This window comes from Oncorhynchus masou, chromosome 30 (assembly GCF_036934945.1).
Source record: "Oncorhynchus masou masou isolate Uvic2021 chromosome 30, UVic_Omas_1.1, whole genome shotgun sequence".
NCBI lineage: Eukaryota > Metazoa > Chordata > Actinopteri > Salmoniformes > Salmonidae > Oncorhynchus > Oncorhynchus masou.
Genome location: NC_088241.1, coordinates 15,669,346 through 15,690,779, shown reverse-complemented (window position 1 = coordinate 15,690,779; position 21,434 = coordinate 15,669,346). Strand labels below are relative to the sequence as shown.

Sequence of the window (21,434 nt, the reverse complement as noted above, 5' to 3'; positions counted from 1 at the left end):
GAGGGAGGAGGAAAGGGAGTAGTCTCTCTGCCAAGGTGGAAATTCCGTTAGAGGAGGGTTTTTGCATGTTTGTGTGTGTGTGTGTGTGTGTGTGTGTGTGTGTGTGTGTGTGTGTGTGTGTGTGTGTGTGTGTGTGTGTGTGTGTGTGTGTGTATGTGTGGTCAGGAAAGCCCATGGCACTAACTCTGTGTTGTCTCTGAGGACAGGCCAGTGGTTTCTGGGAAGCAGGGATGTTACATAATAGTGGAATTCCAGACCTGGAAAGACGCCAGATCACTGTGGTTTTTCTGGGTTCACACAAGCACAGGTCCTTTCACAGTTCAGGACAATAACACAACAGCTGATGCACTTTGGTTTGTTGTAATACTACCTTACCTCAGATGGCTTTTGTTCAAAGATGTGACAACATTCCATTGTGTGCAACAATAAGCTTGTAACTCCAAAAATCACAGAATGTGAAATACCAGAAGAACTGTGTCACATCACCATGAACAGTGTTTCCCAAATACAGCAGTTGGTGACCTTGAGTTCCAATGTTTCATTAAACACTGGTTTCATCACAGCAAGAGCAATCTAAATGCTTGAGGTGGATCAGAGCAGAGAATAATTAGTGAACCCAAGCTTTAGACTGGGCCTAGTTTACAGTAAACCAGTAGCGGTATAATGACTGGGGAAGCAGTCAGTAAAAAATGGCCATATTACAACCTATGTTGAGATAATTACGTTGTTTGCTCTATAACCTGTTAGTTCATATGCCTTGGGACCTTGATATAGAGGCCTAAGTCTGAGACAATATGTAGACACAGTGGCAGAATAAATTCAACCACACATTTTTTTCATCACAAAAACCGGAGAGCGAGCTCTGTTCGGTGAAGTCCACAAAGCATATTGAGTTAAGTTATTAAGTTGTAACAACACCAGTAACATGGTGAAACACACTGGCTTACATCCTGCTTTTGCACTAATGTTTAATTTCACGACTAAGAGCAGCTCTTACAAAGAACCACTGACAGCTAATTCACGCAACCGACACCGTTTATTTACATTGCCAGTTTCCTATGGTATACTATCGTGATATGGCCTTTTCAATTTACACAATTATGGAAAGTTACCAGATAGCATAATAGACATTTGATTATTATTTGTTTGAGTGATAATGGTTGTCCAAGGCCTTCCAGTTGAGCATGTCGCCGGTGGTCAAGTTCATCTGGTTGGTGCACCTCTGGATCTCACAGGGAAACAACACGTAGTCCCAAATGTGGACGTCTGTCAGCAGACCAACAAATGACTAATGCTGGTTGAAACGTCCGCTGAACGAATGCTGATCCTGAAACAGGAAATTAACAACATGTTGTGTTCTATAATGGAATGCTTTCTTGCGTTCTTTTCAATGTTGGATGCTTTATATACAAGCAGAAAAGACTATGTGCATTTTTCAGCTTACATTTAATTCGGAAAATAAACAGGTGCTAATTGTGCACTGTAGCAAAAGTTGAAATAGTAGTGAGCAAAACCAAAACCGCTAAACATGTCAAAACAGAATAAGTTTTACTCTCTACTATTTACTGTCATATTTCATTGGAGTTATCACAGTGATTATCTTACTTTGAGTTACAGCACAGCATGTTGTAATCACCACAAGTACTAGTAGGAATTTCTCCATTCTTGAAAGAATTAAAAAACTGTTATTTTGTCTTAATTAATTAACTTTTTTAATGCATATGAAAAACATCTGCCCTTTATGCTACTGAGCAGAACGGTAGTATACAATTTATCATAGCTATGATGAAAAAGCAGACCATTTTAGTTAGATTCAAGGTGCTGTTATTAGCATTGCAACAGGTTTAAAATAAATTTGTAAAACACATGATCTTACCTCGTGCCTTGTTGGTGTGTGTGAGGGAGAGAGCTGAATACTTATCTTCTACTAGTTTCCTCATTCATTTATATCATCAGCGGTTACAGCGCCTTGCAAAAGTATTCATCCCCCTTGGTGTTTTTCCTATTTTGTTGCATTACAACCTGTAATTTAAATGGATTTTAATTTGGATTTCATGTAATGGACATACACAAAATAGTGAAATAGTGAAATAGAAAAAAATAACTTGTTTCAATAAATAAAAAAAAATAAAAAAAGAAGTGGTTTGTGCATATGTGTCACGCCTTGGTCATTGTATTTTGTGTTTTCGTTATATATTTGGTTAGGCCAGGGTGTGACATGGGTTTATGTATTGTATTTTTGTATTGGGGTTTGTAGTATTTGGGATTGTAGCTGATTAGGGGTGTGTGTTAAATAGGTTTGGCTGCCTGAGGCGGTTCTCAATCAGTCAGGTGATTCTCGTTGTCTCTGATTGGGAACCGTATTTAGGTAGCCTGGGTTTCGCTTTGTATTTCGTGGGTGATTGTTCCTGTCTCTGTGTTAGTGTTCACCAGTCAGGCTGTAATAGGTTTCACGTTCCGTTTTGTTGTTTTGTATTTATTAGTTATTTCATGTATAGTTTCGTTATTTGTTTCACTAATAAACATGAGTAACCAACACGCTGCATTTCGGTCCGACTCTCTTTCGACAAACGAAGAACATAGTTACAGAATCACCCACCACACTCGGACCGAGCAGCGTGTTAACAGGCAGGAGCTACACGAGAGGCAACAGAAGCAGCTTCAGAGGCTACACCATTTGGAGAATTGGACATGGGATGAGGAACTGGACGGAAAAGGACCCTGGGCTCAGCCTGGTGAATATCGCCGCCCCAAGGAGGAATTAGAATCGGCTAAAGTGGAGAGGCGCTGGTATGAGGAGGCAGCACGGCGACGTGGATGGAAACCCGGGAATCAGCCCCAAAAAATTATTGGGGGGGGGCTATCAGGGAGTATGGCTGCGTCAGGTAGGAGACCTGCGCAAACTCCCTCTGCTTATCGGGGGCTAGAGAGACCGGGCAGGCACCGTGTTATGCAGTGGTGCGCACGGTGTCCCCAGTGCGGGTGCATAGCCCGGTGCGGGATATTTCAGCCCCGCGTATCGGCCGGGCTAGATTGAGCGTCGAGCCAAATGCCATGAAGCCGGCTCTACGCATCTGGTCCCCAGTGCGTCTCCTTGGGCCGGCTTACATGGCACCAGCCTTGCGCTCGGTGTCTCCGGTTCGCCTACATAGCCCAGTGCGGGCTATTTCTCCTCGCAGCACTGGCAGGGCAACCGAGAGTATTCAACCAGGTAAGGTTGGGCAGGCTCAAGAGCTCCAGTGCGCCTGCACGGTCCGGTCTATCCAGTACCACCTCCACACCCCAGCCCTCCGGTAGCAGCTCCCCGCACTAGGCTTCCTGTGCGTGTCCTCGGCCCAATACCATCAGTGCCAGCACCACGCATCAGGCCTACAGTGCGCCTCGCCTCTCCTGTCCTGTCGGAGCCTTTCTCCTCTCCAGCGCTGCCGGAGCCTCCTGCCTGTTCGGAGCAGCCTGAGCTGCTAGTCTGCATGGAGCAGCCAGAGCTGTCAGTCTGCATGGAGCAGCTAGAGATGCCAGTCTGTAAGGAGCTATCAGTCTGCATGGAGCAGCCAGAGCTGCCAGTCTGCATGGAGCAGCTAGAGCTGCCAGTCTGCAAGGAGCTGCCAGTCTGCATGGAGCAGCCAGAGCTGCCAGTCTGCATGGAGCAGCTAGAGCTGTCAGTCTGCAAGGAGCTGCCAGTCTGCATGGAGCAGCTAGAGCTGCCAGTCTGCAAAGAGCTGCCAGTCTGCATGGAGCAGCCAGAGCTGCCAGTCTGCATGGAGCAGCCAGAGCCGCCAGTCAGCATGGAGCAGCCAGAGCCGTCAGTCAGCATGAAGCAGCCAGAGCCGTCAGTCTGCCAGGATCTGCCAGTCAGCCAGACTCTTCCAGATCTGCCAGTCAGCCAGACTCTTCCAGATCTGCCAGTCAGCCAGACTCTTCCAGATCTGCCAGTCAGCCAGACTCTTCCAGATCTGCCAGACAGCCAGACTCTTCCAGATCTGCCAGACTCTTCCAGATCTGCCAGACTCTTCCAGATCTGCCAGTCAGCCAGACTCTTCCAGATCTGCCAGTCAGCCAGACTCTTCCAGATCTGCCAGTCAACCAGACTCTTCCAGATCCGCCAGTCAGCCAGGATCCGCTAGTCAGCCAGGATCTGCTAGTCAGCCAGGATCCGCCAGTCGGCCAGGATCCGCCAGTCAGCCAGGATCCGCCAGTCAGCCAGGATCTGCCAGATCTGCTAGTCGGCCAGGATCCTCCAGTCGGCCAGGATCTGCCAGTCAGCCAGGATCCGCCAGTCAGCCAGGATCTGCCAGATCTGCTAGTCAGCCAGGATCTGCCAGTCGGCCAGGATCCGCCAGTCAGCCAGGATCCGCCAGTCAGCCAGGATCAGCCAGTCAGCCAGGATCTGCCAGATCTGATAGTCAGCCAGGATCCGCCAGTCAACCAGGATCTGCCGTATTCAACTGCCTGGCTGGGCTTCTTCTCGGTACTGGGCTTCTTCTCAGTACTGGGCTTCTTCTCAGTACTGGGCTGCCTCTCAGTCCCGAGCTGCCCCTCAGTCCCGAGCTGCCCCTCAGTCCCGAGCTGCCCCTCAGTCCCGAGCTGCCCCTCAGTCACGAGCTGCTCCTCAGTTTAGTGGGGTTCTGGGTGAGGACTATTCGGCCATGGTCGGCGGCGAGGGTGAATCATCCCAGGACGCGAAGGGGAGGAACAATGACATTTATGAAGTGGGGTCCACGTCCCGAGCCGGAACCGCCACCATGGACAGACGCCCACCCGGACCCTCCCTATGGTTTTGAGGTGCGTTCGGGAGTCCGCACCTTAGGGGGGGGGGGGGTTCTGTCACGCCTTGGTCATTGTATTTTGTGTTTTCGTTATATATTTGGTTAGGCCAGGGTGTGACATGGGTTTATGTATTGTATTTTCGTATTGGGGTTTGTAGTATTTGGGATTGTAGCTGATTAGGGGTGTGTGTTAAATAGGTTTGGCTGCCTGAGGCGGTTCTCAATCAGAGTCAGGTGATTCTCTTTGTCTCTGATTGGGAACCGTATTTAGGTAGCCTGGGTTTCGCTTTGTATTTCGTGGGTGATTGTTCCTGTCTCTGTGTTAGTGTTCACCAGTCAGGCTGTAATAGGTTTCACATTCCGTTTTGTTGTTTTGTATTTATTAGTTATTTCATGTATAGTTTCGTTATTTGTTTCACTAATAAGCATGAGTAACCAACACGCTGCATTTCGGTCCGACTCTCTTTCGACAAACGAAGAACGTCGTTACAATATGTATTCACCCCCTTTGCTATGAAGCCCCTAAATAAGATATGGTGCAACCAATTACCTCCAGAAGTCACATAATTAGTTAATCTAAGTGTCACATGACCTGAGTATATATACACCTGTTCTGAAAAGCCCCAGAGTCTGCAACATCACTAAGCAAGGGGCACCACCAAGCAAGCAGCACCATGAAGACCAGTGAGCTCTCCAAACAGGCCAGGGACAAAGTTGTGGAGAAGTACAGATCAGGGTTGGGTTATAAAAAGAATATCCGAAACTTTGAACATCCCACAGAGCATACCTGCCAAGAGAGGGCCGTTCACCAAAACTCATGGACCAGACAAGGAGGGCATTAATCAGAGAAGCAACAAAGAGACCAAAGATAACCCTAAAGGAGCTGCAAAGCTCCACAGTGGAGATTGGACTATCTGTCCATAAGACCACTTTAAGCCGTACACTCCACAGAGCTGGGCTTTATGAAAGAGTGGTCGGAAAAAAAGCCATTGTTTCTTGTGACTAGCAATCCCGGATCCGGGAGTGTAATCATAGCCTCAAACAAATTAGCATAACGCAGCTGACGTAAATAACCCTAGAGCATTTTCCTATTTATGAAAATCACAAATTAAATATATTGAGACACAGCTTAGCCTTTTGTTAATCACACTGTCATCTCAGATTTTCAAAATATGCGTTACAGCCAACGCTAGACAAGCATTTGTGTAAGTTTATCATGGCATAATGATATGCTAGGCTCTGCTGGCAGCAGGCAACATTTTCACAAAAATAAGAAAAGCAATCAAATTAAATCATTTACCTTTGAAGAACTTCGGATGTTTTCACTCAAGAGACTACCAGTTAGATAGATGAAATAGCTCCCGTTTGTTCATCATGCTTAGCTGATAAATCGACCGGAAAATGCTATCACTACAACACCGAACCTTTTTCCAAATTAGCTCCATAATATCGACAGAAACATGGCAAACGTTGTTTAGAATCAATCCTCAATGTGTTTCTAACATATATATTCGATAATATATCCGTTGAAGCAATTGGTTTCTCATAAGAAGCGATTGGAAAAATGGCTACCTCAGTATTTTACGCAAGATTGTCTGCGGGAGACATCAGGTGACCACTTGCTAAATGTGGTCCCTTACGGCTATTCTTCAACAGAAATGCGTAACCAGACGTCACAATGCTGTAGACACCTTGGGGAATACGTAGAAATGTAAGCTCATCCGTAGCTCATTCACAGCCATATAAGGAGTCATTGGCATGAGGCGGTTTCAAAAAATGCGGCACTTCCTGATTGGATTCTTATCTGGGTTTTGCCTGTAACATCAGTTCTGATGCACTCACAGACAATATCTTTGCAGTTTTTAAAACGTCAGTGTTTTCTATCCAAAGCTGTCAATTATATGCATAATCGATTATATGCATCTTTTCGTGACAAAATATCTTGTTTAAAACGGGAACGTTTTTCATCCAAAAATTAAAATATCGCCCCCTAGTCGTAAAAGAAAAAAAACAAATAAGCAAACACGTTTGGTGTTCGCCAAAAGGCATGTGGGAGACTCCCCAAACATATGGAAGAAGGTACTCTGGTCAGATGAGACTAAAATTTAGGAAAATGCTATGTCTGGCACAAACCCAACATCTCTCATCACCCCGAGAACAACATCCCCACAGTGAAGCATGGTGGTGGCAGCATCATGCTGTAAGGATGTTTTTCTGACAAAGAACAGGAAGGGGAAAACAGGAAGGTGCTCTAACGTCTGGGAAACTGATCGGAATTGAAGGAATGATGGATGGAGCTAAATACAGGGAAATTGTTGAGGGAAACCTGTTTCAGTCTTCCAGAGATTTGAGACTGGAACGGAGGTTCACCTTCCAATGACCCTAAGCATACTGCTAAAGCAACACTTGAGTGGTTTAAGGGGAAACATTTAACTGTCTTGGAAAGGCCAACACCCAGACCTCAATCCAATTGAGAATCTGTGGTATGACTTAAAGATTGCGGTACACCAGCGGAATCCATCCAACTTGAAGGAGCTGGAGCAGTTTTGTCTTGAAGAATGGGAAACAATCCCAGTGGCTAGATGTGTCAAGCTTATGGAGACATACCCCAAGAGACTTGCAGCTATAATTGCTGCAAAAGGTGGCTACAAAGTATTGACATTGGGGGGGTGAATAGTTATGCACACTCAAGTTTTCAGTTTATTTGTCTCATTTCTTGTTTGTATCACAAAAAAAATTATTTTGCACCTTCAAAGTGGTAGGCATGTTGTGTAAATAAAATGATACAACCCCCCCCCCCCAAAAAAAGAAAAGCTATTTCATTTTCAGGTTGTAAGGCAACAAAATAGGAAAAATATCCAGGGGGTGAATACTTTCGCAAGCCACTGTATGACACAAAAGAAAAAGGAAACAGGTTTATTATGCAAACACGACAGGCATTATTGACCTAAACAGGTATTATTATTCACCAGTTTCCTTACTCATAGAAAAATTGACTCAGTCACACAAGAGGAAACATCAGCATAATAAACAACTAGAACTTGAATATATTTTCCTTTTTTTAATGATTTCATCAAGAAATGATTCCTAAACTGGGAATTTCACATCAGGGTTTTCATTAATACTGTTTAAACAGTGGGGCAAAAAAATATTTATTCAGCCACCAATTGTGCAAGTTCTCCCACTTAAAAAGATGAGAGAGGCCTGTAATTTTCATCATAGGTACACTTCAACTATTACAGACAAAATGAGGAAAACAGATCCAGAAAATCACATTGTAGGATTTTTAATGAATATATTTGCAAATTATGGTGGAAAATTTGTATTTGGTCACCTACAAACAAGCAAGATTTCTGGCTCTCACAGACCTGTAACTTCTTCTTTAAGAGGCTCCTCTGTCCTCCACTCGTTACCTGTACTAATGGCACCTGTTTGAACTTGTTATCAGTATAAAAGACACCTGTCCACAACCTCAAACAGTCACACTCTAAACTCCACTATGGCCAAGACCAAAGAGCTGTCAAAGGACACCAGAAACAAAATTGTAGACCTGCACCAGGCTGGGAAGACTGAATCTGCAATAGGTAAGCAGCTTGGTTTGAGCCGCCAGTCAGCCAGGAGCCTCCAGAGCCGCCAGCCAGCCAGGAGCTGCCAGAGCCGTCAGCCAGCCAGGAGCCACCAGAGCCGTCAGCCAGCCAGCCAGGAGCCGCCAGAGCCGTCAATCAGCCAGGAGCTGCCAGAGCCATCCATCACTCCGTAGCTGCCGGAGTCCCGTCCATTCAGGACCCGTGGCGAGGTTCCCCAGTCCAAGGTTGGAGGCAAGGGCCGGAGTCCGCACCATTTGGGGGGAGGGGTACTGCCACGTTCTGAGCTTTATTCCTTTGTTTTGTCTTTATTTAGTATGCTCAGGGCGTGAGTTGGTGTGGGCCGTCTATGTTAGTTTTTCTATATTTTCTATTTTTGTGTTTGCCCTGATATGGTTCTCAATCAGAGGCAGCTGTCTTTCGTTGTCCCTGATTGAGAACCATATTTAGGTAGCCTGTTTTCCTTTGCGTTTTGTGGGTGGTTGTTTTCTGTCTTTGCATGTCTGCACCAGACAGAACTGTTTCGGTTGTTTCCTTGTTGTTTTGTCATTCAGTGTTCAGTTTACATTAAATAGATGAACACGTACCACACTGCGCATTGTTCATCACTTTCTTCACAAGACAGCCGTTACAGTCACACAATGATATAGTGTGTGGTCCTCCCATTACGACTAAGGGAAAGCATGCAGTTTATTCGTCTACAGATGAAATAAATTATGACAAATTTCACAGGGCGGTGAAAGTGCATTGTGATGAGCTCGGTGCTCATTTCCAAGAAATATTAATGGTCTTATTCTGGTAATATGATGATTGATGCGCTTGGCTGCCATTTGACAAATACAAATACTCTTCTGTCCATAATAATCTCATCATGTAGGCTATACCCTAGCTGTACCTGTGAGCTGTTAAATCGGAGTTTGAAATGGAATGGAAACACATTTAAATGACTTTTTATTTGGTGCATAGGAATTTAACCACAGAAGTTGTTTTATGTGGACTAGATCATCATGCACAACATTTTACCCACAAGTCAATTTGATGGAAACATCTCTGGTGGGAAAATGCACATTTTGTTTTTATGTGCATTTTGGAATATTTGCATGAAAACCTGTCACCAATTGGATGTAAACCTAGCTACTGCTCTGGTTTGGTGAAATTCCACTGGCAAAAACTACAGGAAAGAAGACAATTACTCTGTCACCAGTCATGGTGTGTCACTTTTGCCTCACAAACTGTTCTTCCAGGAAGGCACACAGGCTAATGGAATTTCATACAATGTTTTGTTTGTGTAGTATTTTATGAAGTAAGTGAGTGAAGGAAAATATATACCCATTTATTTTATTGATGAAATAAAAATAATTATTCCAAAAGATCCCACTTGTCAGACACTGGTTGAATTAACATTGTTTCCTGTGTTTTTAATATTGGTACAAGCTGTTTCTGGGAATATGTCTTTCTGCATGCACCTAAAAGTTAATCTATGTATTTAGGTATTTAGCATCTACACAAACAGCCAGCTATATCCACCACAAATGGAAGTGCTCCCCATAACAGAAGACACTGTGGGCCACTCTGTCTATCTAGTGATGAAAGGGAAGTCTGTTGCTGGGTTTCAGAGAGTCTGTTTTCTGGAGGAAATAATAACACTCTGCCCCAGAGAGAATCACACTGATAGATGTGTTTTTATGTGTCTGACCTTCCCCTGGAGATGTATGAGACAGACACAAAATATACATTTAAAAATGTTTATATGTCTCGGAAACCTGTGTTTCATCTGGGGATAACTGTACAGTCAGTCAAAGAAGAGAGAAGATGTACAGTAAGAGAGAGGATATAAGAGAGAAAGAGCTTTCACCATTCTCTTTACGTAAGAGAGAAAACTCATGTCTGTTTAACATACGGTTGAAAATATATGCATTAAATGCTACAATGTTTACAGTGTAATATAAAAAGAAATATGACTGCATATCAATTAAATGTTATTGTTGGTTTTTGATCCCAGAAACATTGTAAACAATGTTTGAATGTTAGCCAACCTCTGAGGGTACAATAGCAAAGAAACAAGAGTTCATGCCTCAAAGACAAAACTTTCATCACACTGAGGGTGTTATTTTGTGTGTGTCTGTGTGTATCCTTTAAAGTATCAGTGGTTGGCTGTCTTTAGGGTTCCTCTGATCTGCCCCCCTCTCCCAGCCCTGTCGTATGCGTGTGATGGTTCGGTCCACACAGGGGGTTATGAGCAGCAGCTTGAGTAGCAGCACCACAGAGGGAAGCACCAGACACAGCATGTAGCCCGGTGGGGTGTACCACTTGTAGGTGGAGGGACTCAGGAATCTGTTCCAGCCGTACAGGTAGGTGTGCGCCGTACACAACAGCAGAGTCAGGTGACCCAGCTTGGACTGGTGGGGGAGAAAAGAACACATAAACACGTGAACCACACACACACACACGCGCCAGGTACGTGCACAGAGAGGTCTGAGGGAGCTTGAGCACCTGCCTTTTTGCTTTCCTATGAGAAAATAGGAAAGCAAATGTCTATTTAGGAAAGAATATGTCTATTTTCTCTGTTGCTATTTAAATTAATTGCCCATCAAACTAGCTAATTTCTGCTTTTTTTATTTTGGAAAATGTCCCCTCTCTACCATTCTGCCCCCAGTAGGCCTGAGGCTGATGTTAGCAGCAGAACATACTCCAATCACAGGTAAAGTCTAGTTAGATTGTTTCAACAGAATAACTAACTAACTAGCTAGCTAACTATCTCCTTCTACATTCACTATGATCAGCTGATAGCCCACCCCTCATTGCCCTCTCTCTAAGCAGTAGGCTATAAGCTTGCTTACAGTGGCGTTAGTGGGATTTGCATAAAATAAAGGTCTACTCTATGCTTTTCTATGGGGGACTTTATTCACTTTGAGCACGTCCCATCCAAAGGTCTGTGCATGGCCCTGACACACGCACAAGCACACCCAAACTCACACCCTTTTGGCAATTATCTTAGATATATAGTTTAGCTTTAGGATAGCCTATTGGACATGCACACGTTTATCCCAGATAGGGCTAATAACACTCTGGGTATTGGAGCTGTGCAAGGAGAAGCCTGGAGAAACCTCGGAAGCAGGCTGGCCAGGTAAATCTACCTTAATTGACCCTTAGCTAAGCTTCACCCCAGAATATTAGGCAACCAATCGCAGTGCTCCGTTGGATAGTGTTTTTTCTCCAATTTATGCATTGGCCACAAATACTGGTATAGGATGAGTCAACAACAGTTAACAGAACATAAACTTTTAAAAGTGAGATTTTCACTGGACAGTTACTTTAAAACACAATTTAAGATCATCCTAAGTGGTTTTCTCCAGTGGTGGTATGAACAGGGAGTTGGACTTCCTGGAAAATTGCTGCCCAAGTTTGCTAAGTAATGAAGGGGGCGTGGCTTAGCGAAGGGGCAATCGTTGTATAATTTAACTATGATCAAATATGGAACTGACCTTCACAGAGACAGACCTCCAGAGGTGGGACCAAGTCACAACACACAACACACACACACACACACACTCTCTGTGTGTGGTTACAGTAGGCTAACATATGTCAATGGTTTTAGGAACAGCAGTAACATCAGGCAGGATTTAGGCTACCAACTGCCAAGCCAGTTGGTGCTCAATCTTGGGTGCAATGAACACGTTCCCACACTGACTGACTGTGTGGAGGCTCATTGATTTAACGTTACGTTAGCCTACATGCTACACTAGCAAAGTTATAAATTATATAACTGTCGGCTATATTAGCCACGACTTACCGTTCTTTGTGTAACTTCAAATGTTGAACAAAGTTGTTGCGCCTCTGTCTGTGATTTTCTTCCCGCATGTTTTGCAAGTTGCAATCTGTTTTTTGTTGATACAGCGAAGTCTTTATACTCAAAAAATAATAATTTGGGGTATCATCTTTCCAAGGGCTCCATCTGAATTCACCCGCCGACGTTCCTCTGCACTGCCACGCGCAACTTTTTATCAACTGGCACAATTTGATTGGCTGCTGTCCGATACAAACTTTAATCTGTTAAGTGAAGAGTTGATCCACTGCACACTTTTTCTAATAGCATAATGTTTAATATTTGGGCTTGGGGAGGGTATCAAGTCAGTTTGAGTCAAAAGGCTCAAGTCCAAGTCAAGTCATGAGTCATTGGTGTTAAAGTCAAAGTCGAGTTGCAAGTCATCATATTTGTGACTCGAGTCTGACTCGAGTCCAAGTCATGTGACTCGAGTCCAGACCTCTGCAGACCTCTGGCCTACCTTAACAGACACACACATACACACACGTGCACACACATACACACAGACAGAGGCGTCGGGCCAATATGCGCACCACAGATTTGTCCTGTTTAAATATATATATATAATATAGGTTCTCTGTAATACTACTAGCCTCCTAGCAATTTTAGGTTCCCTATCTCACAACCTCATTTCTAGCCACCAATAAGTTATTTCAAGCTATCAATCATGTTAGTGTAGCTAGCTTGTCTAACTATCTTAGCTGGCACACCTGCTGGCAAGGTTTCACCTGGATTTGAGCAGAGATGCAGAGAAACATTTTGTTTCTTAAAAAAAAGACTCACCAGTCAGACAGCTCAAAAGGTATGGTTAGATATCTTTTACATATAATTAAGTATAATGATTATGGTTCCAGATTACAGGAAACATCTGTTTCAGATGTTTGAAAAATGCAAAAATCTCCAACTTCAGACCCCCAGTCCGGACCATCACCAAGCCATCCTCAGACACTGTAATTTGTGCCCCCTCAAATTTTAGGGGCAGATGATGCCCCTGCACATACATCTCTAGGTGAGTTATCCTGGCCTGTTCTAATATATTCCTCCTAAATTATATCTGATGAATAACTTAACATTTAAATCACTGCACCAATTTGAGGGGAATTAATGAATTAGAGAATGATCCGGAGTTTCTCCTTATTATCCCCAGCACATAACCTCTGGCTTGTCTTCTGAAAATTAGATTACTTTCCTGGAGTTTTATTGCATTCTGGCCTGGATGTTGGCTCTGTTTTTTAGCAGTCATGGAAAAAAAGGGCTGAAAACATTGTCTCACTATTTCAAAAGAAGATGAGAACAATCTATAGGATTACAAATACTAGCGGTACAGCCGACTAGCGCTAGCTAACGCTACCTAGCAACAAGAAAAAGGGGGGGGGGGGTGGTTACAAATCAATACTTGGAGTCAAAGTATCAATAAACTATAGTCCAAAATAATATTGCGATATTTAACTGTAATGATAACTCCACCGCTAGTAACAATGGGCAGAAAATGAGTGCTTCACAAGTGTGTCTGGCCTAAACATTCAGTGTGACTGGTCCTGGTGATCTCACCTGTACGAAGCTGAACTCCCTCCAGCTGAGAGCGTTAATGACGGAGGGAAGAGATGTGATTCCCAACAGGACGTACAGGCCAAATCCCAGAATTCCCAGGGACAAGTAGGAGTCGTCATGCCAGGCCGTTGTAGTATCAAACATTGTGGTCCTGTTCTCTCTGATCTGGGGGAGAGAGAGCGAGAGAGAGCAATAGATAGAAGAGAAAGAATGTGAGAAAGAGGAAGCGTGAGAGCAAGGGAGAGGCGTAAATCCAGTATAATCAAAACCAGTGCCTGAATCCTGCTATATACTGTAGGTGTGTGTTCAATGTACAGATGTATGATCTTAATATAACCAGTATTGTGTCACAGCAAAATAATCCTGCAGCAACAGGATTTTAATGTTTTGTCCATTTACACTTTTCCACCAATGTAATGTTACTTGATTGGTGGCTATTAACTGGCCAAAATTAGGCTACCTGAAAAGTGCAACACTGTTAAGACATGCTCCGGAACTTAGATGTTCTTGAAACCTCCTGCTTTGGGCTGGATGTCTCAATGTGTAGTTCATACATTCATAATCAATGAGCAAAATTACTTTCTTATCACAATTAGCCACAAAATACTTAGTTTGAAAGCGACTGTTATCTTGAAGCTGTACAACGCCATTTTCCCTACATTTCCCCCATATGGGCCAGTCCCTTAGCAATTCAAATTTTAGCCAAAGAGCTTCAGCCCCTCACATTTGAGTGACAGCTAGCAAGAGGCTTGCCCAGCATCATCCAATTGGGCCCACCCTGCAACCTAACGGCTCAGTGCCCACAGTAGAGAGAGAGAGAAACCAATGACGTGGTGCACATATCTGCACAAATGTGACACGTTTTTGGGTACCACTTTTGGCTCGTGAGTGCTACTTTCAGGACTACTAGCTAAAAAGTATACAAAGGTTCAGGAGAATCTCTTTAATGTAACCATGTATTAGTGTGAATTTATGTAAATCCTGCGGCGCATGATAATTCTCAGCGACAACAGTGGTCAAATTAAGATCCTACATCTGTACATTTTGTCTATTCAATGTTCACTGTTTTGAAGGTGTTTAATTTGGCGTTACAGCTAGGTAGGTGTTCTTACCAGAGAGACAGTGTGTTCAGTGACCCAAAACATCACAGAGTACCTGAGAACAAAATCAATACTTTCTTTACTAAAAACTAAAGGAAGATACATGCCACTGTGTGTGTATTTGAGTGTTTGCTCCACTGACCGTATGGGTATGATCAGTGTATAGAGCACGTGCAGAAAGGCGAACCCCAACGACAGTAGACCCAGCTGTTTCCTGCACAGCATCCAGCGATCCAACCAATTAGGGAAGCGCCTGATGTTAAACATACATAAACACTTATAATCAACATAAATACATATGCAACCTCGTGTGAACATACATGCATGCAAACACACACATACACACAGAGGTCTGACCTGTACTTGGTGCCTCTGTAGAGCTGCAGGAAGGAAGCCAGGACACCAGGCAGGTAACAGAGAGACAGCATGATCAGAGACACGATGGGACACACCTGGAGAGAACACACACACATCTTGAACAGCTGGTAACACACACAGAAACAAACAGAACACAAACACTCAGAGGTCCTGTGGGCCAGTACCTGGTTGGCCAGTGAGACCATGATTCTGAAGGAGATGTCTTCGCCATGGGTGACATATGCATAGATGACGTATCTGATCAGTAGGTAGAAGAAGAAGGCAGCACTGAGGCCAATGGAGATGCGCAGGGGGAGCCTCCACTGGGGGAACAGCTGTAGGGGGAAGTCCTCCAGCTCCCGGGCCACTGAGAGAAATCCCTGGTCCAGGGCACTGAAACCCAGCTTGGTGGCTACCGCTATCACCGCCTGCTTGGCCTCCACACTTTCCCCGCAGATATACACCTGACATATATTTATGCACATACAGTGGGGTCCGAAATCATTGGCACCCTTGATAAAGTTTAACAAAAATGCCTGTACAAAATAAATCATTCAAACATTGAGCTACATTGTATGCTCCAAAAAAAGGGGAAATTATAATATTTTGTACTAATACAATTCCTGAGAGAAATATATTTTGTTTAACAAGTAATAAAAACATCTCAAAAGGTATGGGTCAAAATTATTGACACCCCTGTTATCAATACTTTTCAATAGCTCACATTGCGAGGATAACAACACTGAGTCTTTTTCTAAAATGATATAAAAATGCAAATGATTGGAGTTTGCTTAACGGCATTGGTACTTGGATTGGGACAGGTGCTTTTGTCAGATGACATGACAGAGCTCCTTGACCGAGCATGACAGTTGTGGATTTGGTGTTGAAAAACAGAAGGGGCATCCAGCCTGGAGGAGAGGTGCCAAGGCTGCGCACCAGAGCTCCATCCGGTGCCTCCTCCATGCACCAGGCCTCCTGTAGGTCTCCCCAGCCTGGTGGGCCCTGTGGCAGCCCCACGCACCAGGCTGTCTCTGTCTCCTCCCTGCAGGTGCTCCCGCCTGTCCGGCGCTGCCGGAATGTCCCGTCCATTCGGGACCCGTGGCTTGGGTCCCCAGTCCGAGGTCGGCGGCGAGGGTCGCCGTTTTTAAGAGGCCACGGAGGCGGAGAAAGAGGCGGAGAAAAACTATGGTGAAGTGGGGTCCACGTCTCGCGCCAGAGCCGCCACCACAGACAGACGCCTACCCAGACCCTCCCCTATAGGTTCAGGTTTTGCGGCTGGAGTCTGCACCTTTTTTGGGGGGGGGTACTGTCACATTCTGACCTTAGTTCCTTTGTTTTGTCTTTATTTTAGTATGGTCAGGGCGTTGGGGTGGGCAGTCTATGTTGGTTTTTGTATGTTGGTTTCTGTGTTCGGCCAAGTATGGTTCTCAATCAGAGGCAGGTGTCGTTAGTTGTCTCTGATTGAGAATCATACTTAGGTAGCCTTTTTCAACCTGTGTTTCGTGGGTGTTTATTTTTCTGTGTTAGTGTTTGTGCCACACGGGACTGTTTCGGTTTTGATTACTTCACGTTTATTGTTTTGTTCAGTGTTCGTTATTCATTAAAAAACTATGAACACCTGCCACGCTGCGCATTGGTCCTCCGATCCTTCATACTACTCCTCTTCGTCAGAAGGAGGAGGAAAACCCTTAGCGAAATACCTGGTTGCCTCTGCCAGGATGTCATCAAGTGGATCTTCCAATGAGACAATGACCCCAAACACTAATAAAAATCCACAAAGAAATTGTTAATTGGCCCAAAAGAATTGCTCTGAATGTGTTCTCCAACTCATTAAACACGTTACAAAAAGGCTCAGTGTCTTTATCCTCACAAGGGGAAGGTGCTAGAGTATTAAAAACAGAGGTGCCAATAAAATTGTTTTATTATTACTTTCTCTGAGCAATTGTGTTGGTATAAAATAATATAATTTCACAAGAAAATTTGCATTGACTATAGCTCGGTAATTGAATTAGCAAAGGATAGACCAACTCCATATTAATGCCCATAATTTTGGAATGATTTAAGAAAAGGCTGTTGCGCAGCAACTCACTGCCTTCCTGAAGACAAACAATATAGAGGAAATGCTTCAGTCTGGTTTTAGACCCCATCATAGCAAATTGGTCTACACTGACAAGTTCTGGCCTGGTTTAGATCTTATCTGTCGGAAAGATATCAGTTTGTCTCTGTGAATGGTTTGTCCTCTAACAAATCAACTGTAAATTTCGGTGTTCCTCAAGGTTCCGTTTTAGGACCACTATTGTTTTCACTATATATTTTACCTCTTGGGGATGTTATTCGAAAACATAATGTTAACTTTCACTGCTATGCGGATGACACACAGATGTACATTTCAATGAAACATGGTGAAGCCCCAAAATTGCCCTTGCTAGAAGCATGTGTTTCAGACATAAGGAAGTGGATGGCTGCAAACTTTCTACTTTTAAACTCGGACAAAACAGAGATGCTTGTTCTAGGTCCCAAGAAACAAAGAGATCTTCTGTTGAATCTGACAATTAATCTTAATGGTTGTACAGTCGTCTCAAACAAAACTGTGAAGGACCTCGGCGTTAATCTGGACCCTGATCTCTCTTTTGAAGAACATATCAAGACCATTTCAAGGACAGCTTTTTTCCATCTACGTAACATTGCAAGAATCAGAAACTTTCTGTCCAAAAATGATGCAGAAAAATTAATCCATGCTTTTGTCACTTCTAGGTTAGACTACTGCAATGCTCTACTTTCCGGCTACCCGGATAAAGCACTAAATAAACTTCAGTTAGTGCTAAATACGGCTGCTAGAATCCTGACTAGAACCCAGAAATTTGATCATATTACTCCAGTGATAGCCTCCCTACACTGGCTTCCTGTCAAAGCAAGGGCTGATTTCAAGGTTTTACTGCTAACCTACAAAGCATTACATGGGCTTGCTCCTACCTATCTCTAAGATTTGGTCCTGCCGTACATACCTACACGTACGCTACGGTCACAAGACGCAGGCCTCCTAATTTTCCCTAGAACTTCTAAGCAAACAGCTGGAGGCAGGGCTTTCTCCTATAGAGCTCCATTTTTATGGAACGGTCTGCCTACCCATGTCAGAGACGCAAACTCGGTCTCAACCTTTAAGTCTTTACTGAAGACTCATCTCTTCAGTGGGTCATATGATTGAGTGTAGTCTGGCCCAGGAGTGGGAAGGTGAACGGAAAGGCTCTGGAGCAACGAACCGCCCTTGCTGTCTCTGCCTGGCCGGTTCCCCTCTTTCCACTGGGATTCTCTGCCTCTAACCCCATTACAGGAGCTGAGTCACTGGCTTGCTGGGGCTCTCTCATGCCGTCCCTGGAAGGGGTGCGTCACCTGAGTGGGTTGATTCACTGATGTGGTCATCCTGTCTGGGTTGGCGCCACCCCTTGGGTTGTGCCATGGCGGAGATCTTTGTGGGCTATACTCAGCCTTGTCTCAGGATGGTAAGTTGGTGGTTGATGATATCCCTCTAGTGGTGTGGGGGCTGTGCTTTGGCAAAGTGGGTGGGGTTATATCCTTCCTGTTTGGCCCTGTCCGGGGGTGTCCTCGGATGGGGCCACAGTGTCTCCTGACCCCTCCTGTCTCAGCCTCCAGTATTTAGGCTGCAGTAGTTTATGTGTCGGGGGGCTGGGTCAGTTTGTTATATCTGGAGTACTTCTCCTGTCCAATTCGGTGTCCTGTGTGAATCTAAGTGTACGTTCTCTAATTCTCTCCTTCTCTCTCTCTTTCTCTCTCTCAGAGGACCTGAGCCCTAGGACCATGCCCCAGGCCTACCTGACATGATGACTCCTTGCTGTCTCCAGTCTACCTGGCCGTGCTGCTGTTCCAGTTTCAACTGTTCTGCCTTATTATTATTCGACCATGCTGGTCATTTATGAACATTTGAACATCTTGGCCATGTTCTGTTGTTATAATCTCCATCCGGCACAGCCAGAAGAGGACTGGCCACCCCACATATGCTCTCTCTAATTCTCTTTCTTTCTCTCTCTCGGAGGACCTGAGCCCTAGGACCATGCCCCAGGATTACCTGACATGATGACTCCTTGCTGTCCCCAGTCCACCTGGCCGTGCTGCTGTTCCAGTTTCAACTGTTCTGCCTTATTATTATTCGACCATGCTGGTCATTTATGAACATTTGAACATCTTGGCCATGTTCTGTTATAATCTCCACCCGGCACAGCCAGAAGAGGACTGGCCACCCCACATAGCCTGGTTCCTCTCTAGGTTTCTTCCTAGGTTTTGGCCTTTCTAGGGAGTTTTTCCTAACCACTGTGCTTCTACACCTGCATTGCTTGCTGTTTGGGGTTTTAGGCTGGGTTTCTGTACAGCACTTTGAGATATCAGCTGATGTACGAAGGGCTATATAAATACATTTGATTTGATTTGATTTGATGAGCAGGTGTCCACATACTTTTGGTCATGTAGTGTACATATATAGACTTGAAACGAGTAGCCAATTGGTTTCATGGGCATGGCTTAAACCTCGGTGTGTACCTGTCTGTTGGCATCTGAAGGTCCATTCTGCAGACTCCAGGCAGACAGGGTGTTGAAGCCTTTAACCACCTCAGCTCCAGGAACCAGACTGTTCAGGTACATATAACCACATTTACATTACATCAACATATAAAAACATCCCTAATTAAGAAAAAAACATACACATAATAACACATCAACCTATACTGTATAGCTCTCACCTTTGCAGGTACTCTGCATTGGCCTCTGGGTACTGATTCTTCCTCAGGTTGTTACTGAGGTCCACCAACACCTGCAATTTAACATGGCACTGATTCATACAATATATTTGCTAAATACACTGGAATATACATTCTATTGGCTAAATACACTGGGACATAGAATATATTGGCTAAATACGCTGGGACATACATTATGTTAGCCAAATATACAGTTACATACTGACAAAACAGATATTCATACATATAGCAGAAGTAATAAAACATATATGCTACCTTTCCCTTCAGCTGATTGGCCAGTGGTACCAGGAAGTCGTAGTGTTCTCTCTGGACAGCGATGAAGATCAGATGGGCTGACTGAGCAGCTGCAGCATGACCCAGGACCTGCATATACATAATCAACATATTGATACACACTTAAACACAAATACAGTATATTAACATATACTCCCTCAAACATAAAAAAGTATATATTGAAATACATTTTCAACAAAGTAAAAACACATATCCACATTTAACATATCACCACATAAAACCAGATCTACTTTATTTTGTACCTGTGCTCCGTGTGGTATGAGGCTGCTGTTGCTGTGGGGCCGTCGGCTGCCGAACACCACACCGTACCCCGCCTGCAGCAGACGCAGGCCCAGAGAGCGCCCCAGGTCCCCCGTCCCAAACACACACACCCTCTCACTCTCAGGTGGGGCAGGGACAGCCTCCATCATCGGAGACAGGGACACACACTCACTCTTCTCCTCACTCCTCTCCTGACCCGTCATGCCTGAACAGAGACAGGCAAAGACCTCCTTGAGTCGTAGATAGAATCAACAGAAAGTGTCAAAAAGACCAAAGAGTTTAAAATACCTTCCTGAAGTTTCAATCACAGAAAAAGTACATTCACATAAATGGAGCTTGCAGGATGAACGTCACTTTCACTTCGCTAAGTTCTTCAGCAGACAAACTCTAGATGGAGTTACAGTACTGTCCAGACAGAGCACTGTCAATCAATGCTAGGACAGCTTACTGTAGTTGAAATCCTGCAATGAAATGTTTTCTGCATTACATGTCCCAAAACAATAGTCTTCAGAGTTGGAGCAGATCCTCTGAGTTATCCAGATTAAAGTCCTGACTGACTGACTGAGATACTACAGACTGAGTCTCTATTTGTGTCTGCTCTCCTGGTCTGAGGAGGGAAGGGATTAGTCTCTCTGCCAAGCTGGAAACTTTGTTGGAAGAGGAGCGGTGTGTTTTTGCTTGTGTGTGTGTGTGTGTGTGTGTGTGTGTGTGTGTGTGTGCATGACAGCCCATGGCACTCACTCTGTAGTGTCTCTGAGGAGAGGCCAGTGGTTTCTGGGAAGTTTACATAATAGTGGAATAGTCTGTGCTCTATCATGTATGTGCTCTATCATGCAGAAATATTAACATTAAATACATATTCAAAACAGTATGTACTTTGCAACAAGAGTTTCCTAAATGGCATACGAGCACAGGTCCTTTCACAG

At 44.3% G+C, this 21,434-nt stretch overlaps 1 protein-coding gene across 2 annotated transcripts; it reads right to left on the bottom strand.

Moving 5' to 3' along the window:
• Positions 1–10,315: 10,315 nt before the first annotated feature.
• Positions 10,316–21,144, bottom strand: LOC135522144 (metalloreductase STEAP4-like). 2 transcript variants are annotated; one of them, XM_064948145.1, is made up of 11 exons: positions 20,797–21,144; positions 20,490–20,713; positions 20,209–20,316; positions 19,936–20,006; positions 19,736–19,823; positions 15,370–15,648; positions 15,185–15,279; positions 14,970–15,080; positions 14,840–14,882; positions 13,728–13,892; positions 10,316–10,749 (listed from the first exon to the last, which is right to left on the bottom strand). In XM_064948145.1, exons 2-11 carry the CDS (start codon positions 20,709–20,711, stop codon positions 10,486–10,488), a joined length of 1,446 nt encoding a protein of 481 aa, XP_064804217.1. In that variant the 5' UTR covers positions 20,712–20,713; positions 20,797–21,144; the 3' UTR covers positions 10,316–10,485. The 2 variants fall into 2 exon arrangements, with proteins under 2 accessions (XP_064804217.1, XP_064804218.1); XM_064948146.1 differs by lacking the exon at positions 15,370–15,648 and having other exon boundaries at positions 20,797–21,143.
• Positions 21,145–21,434: the final 290 nt, after the last annotated feature.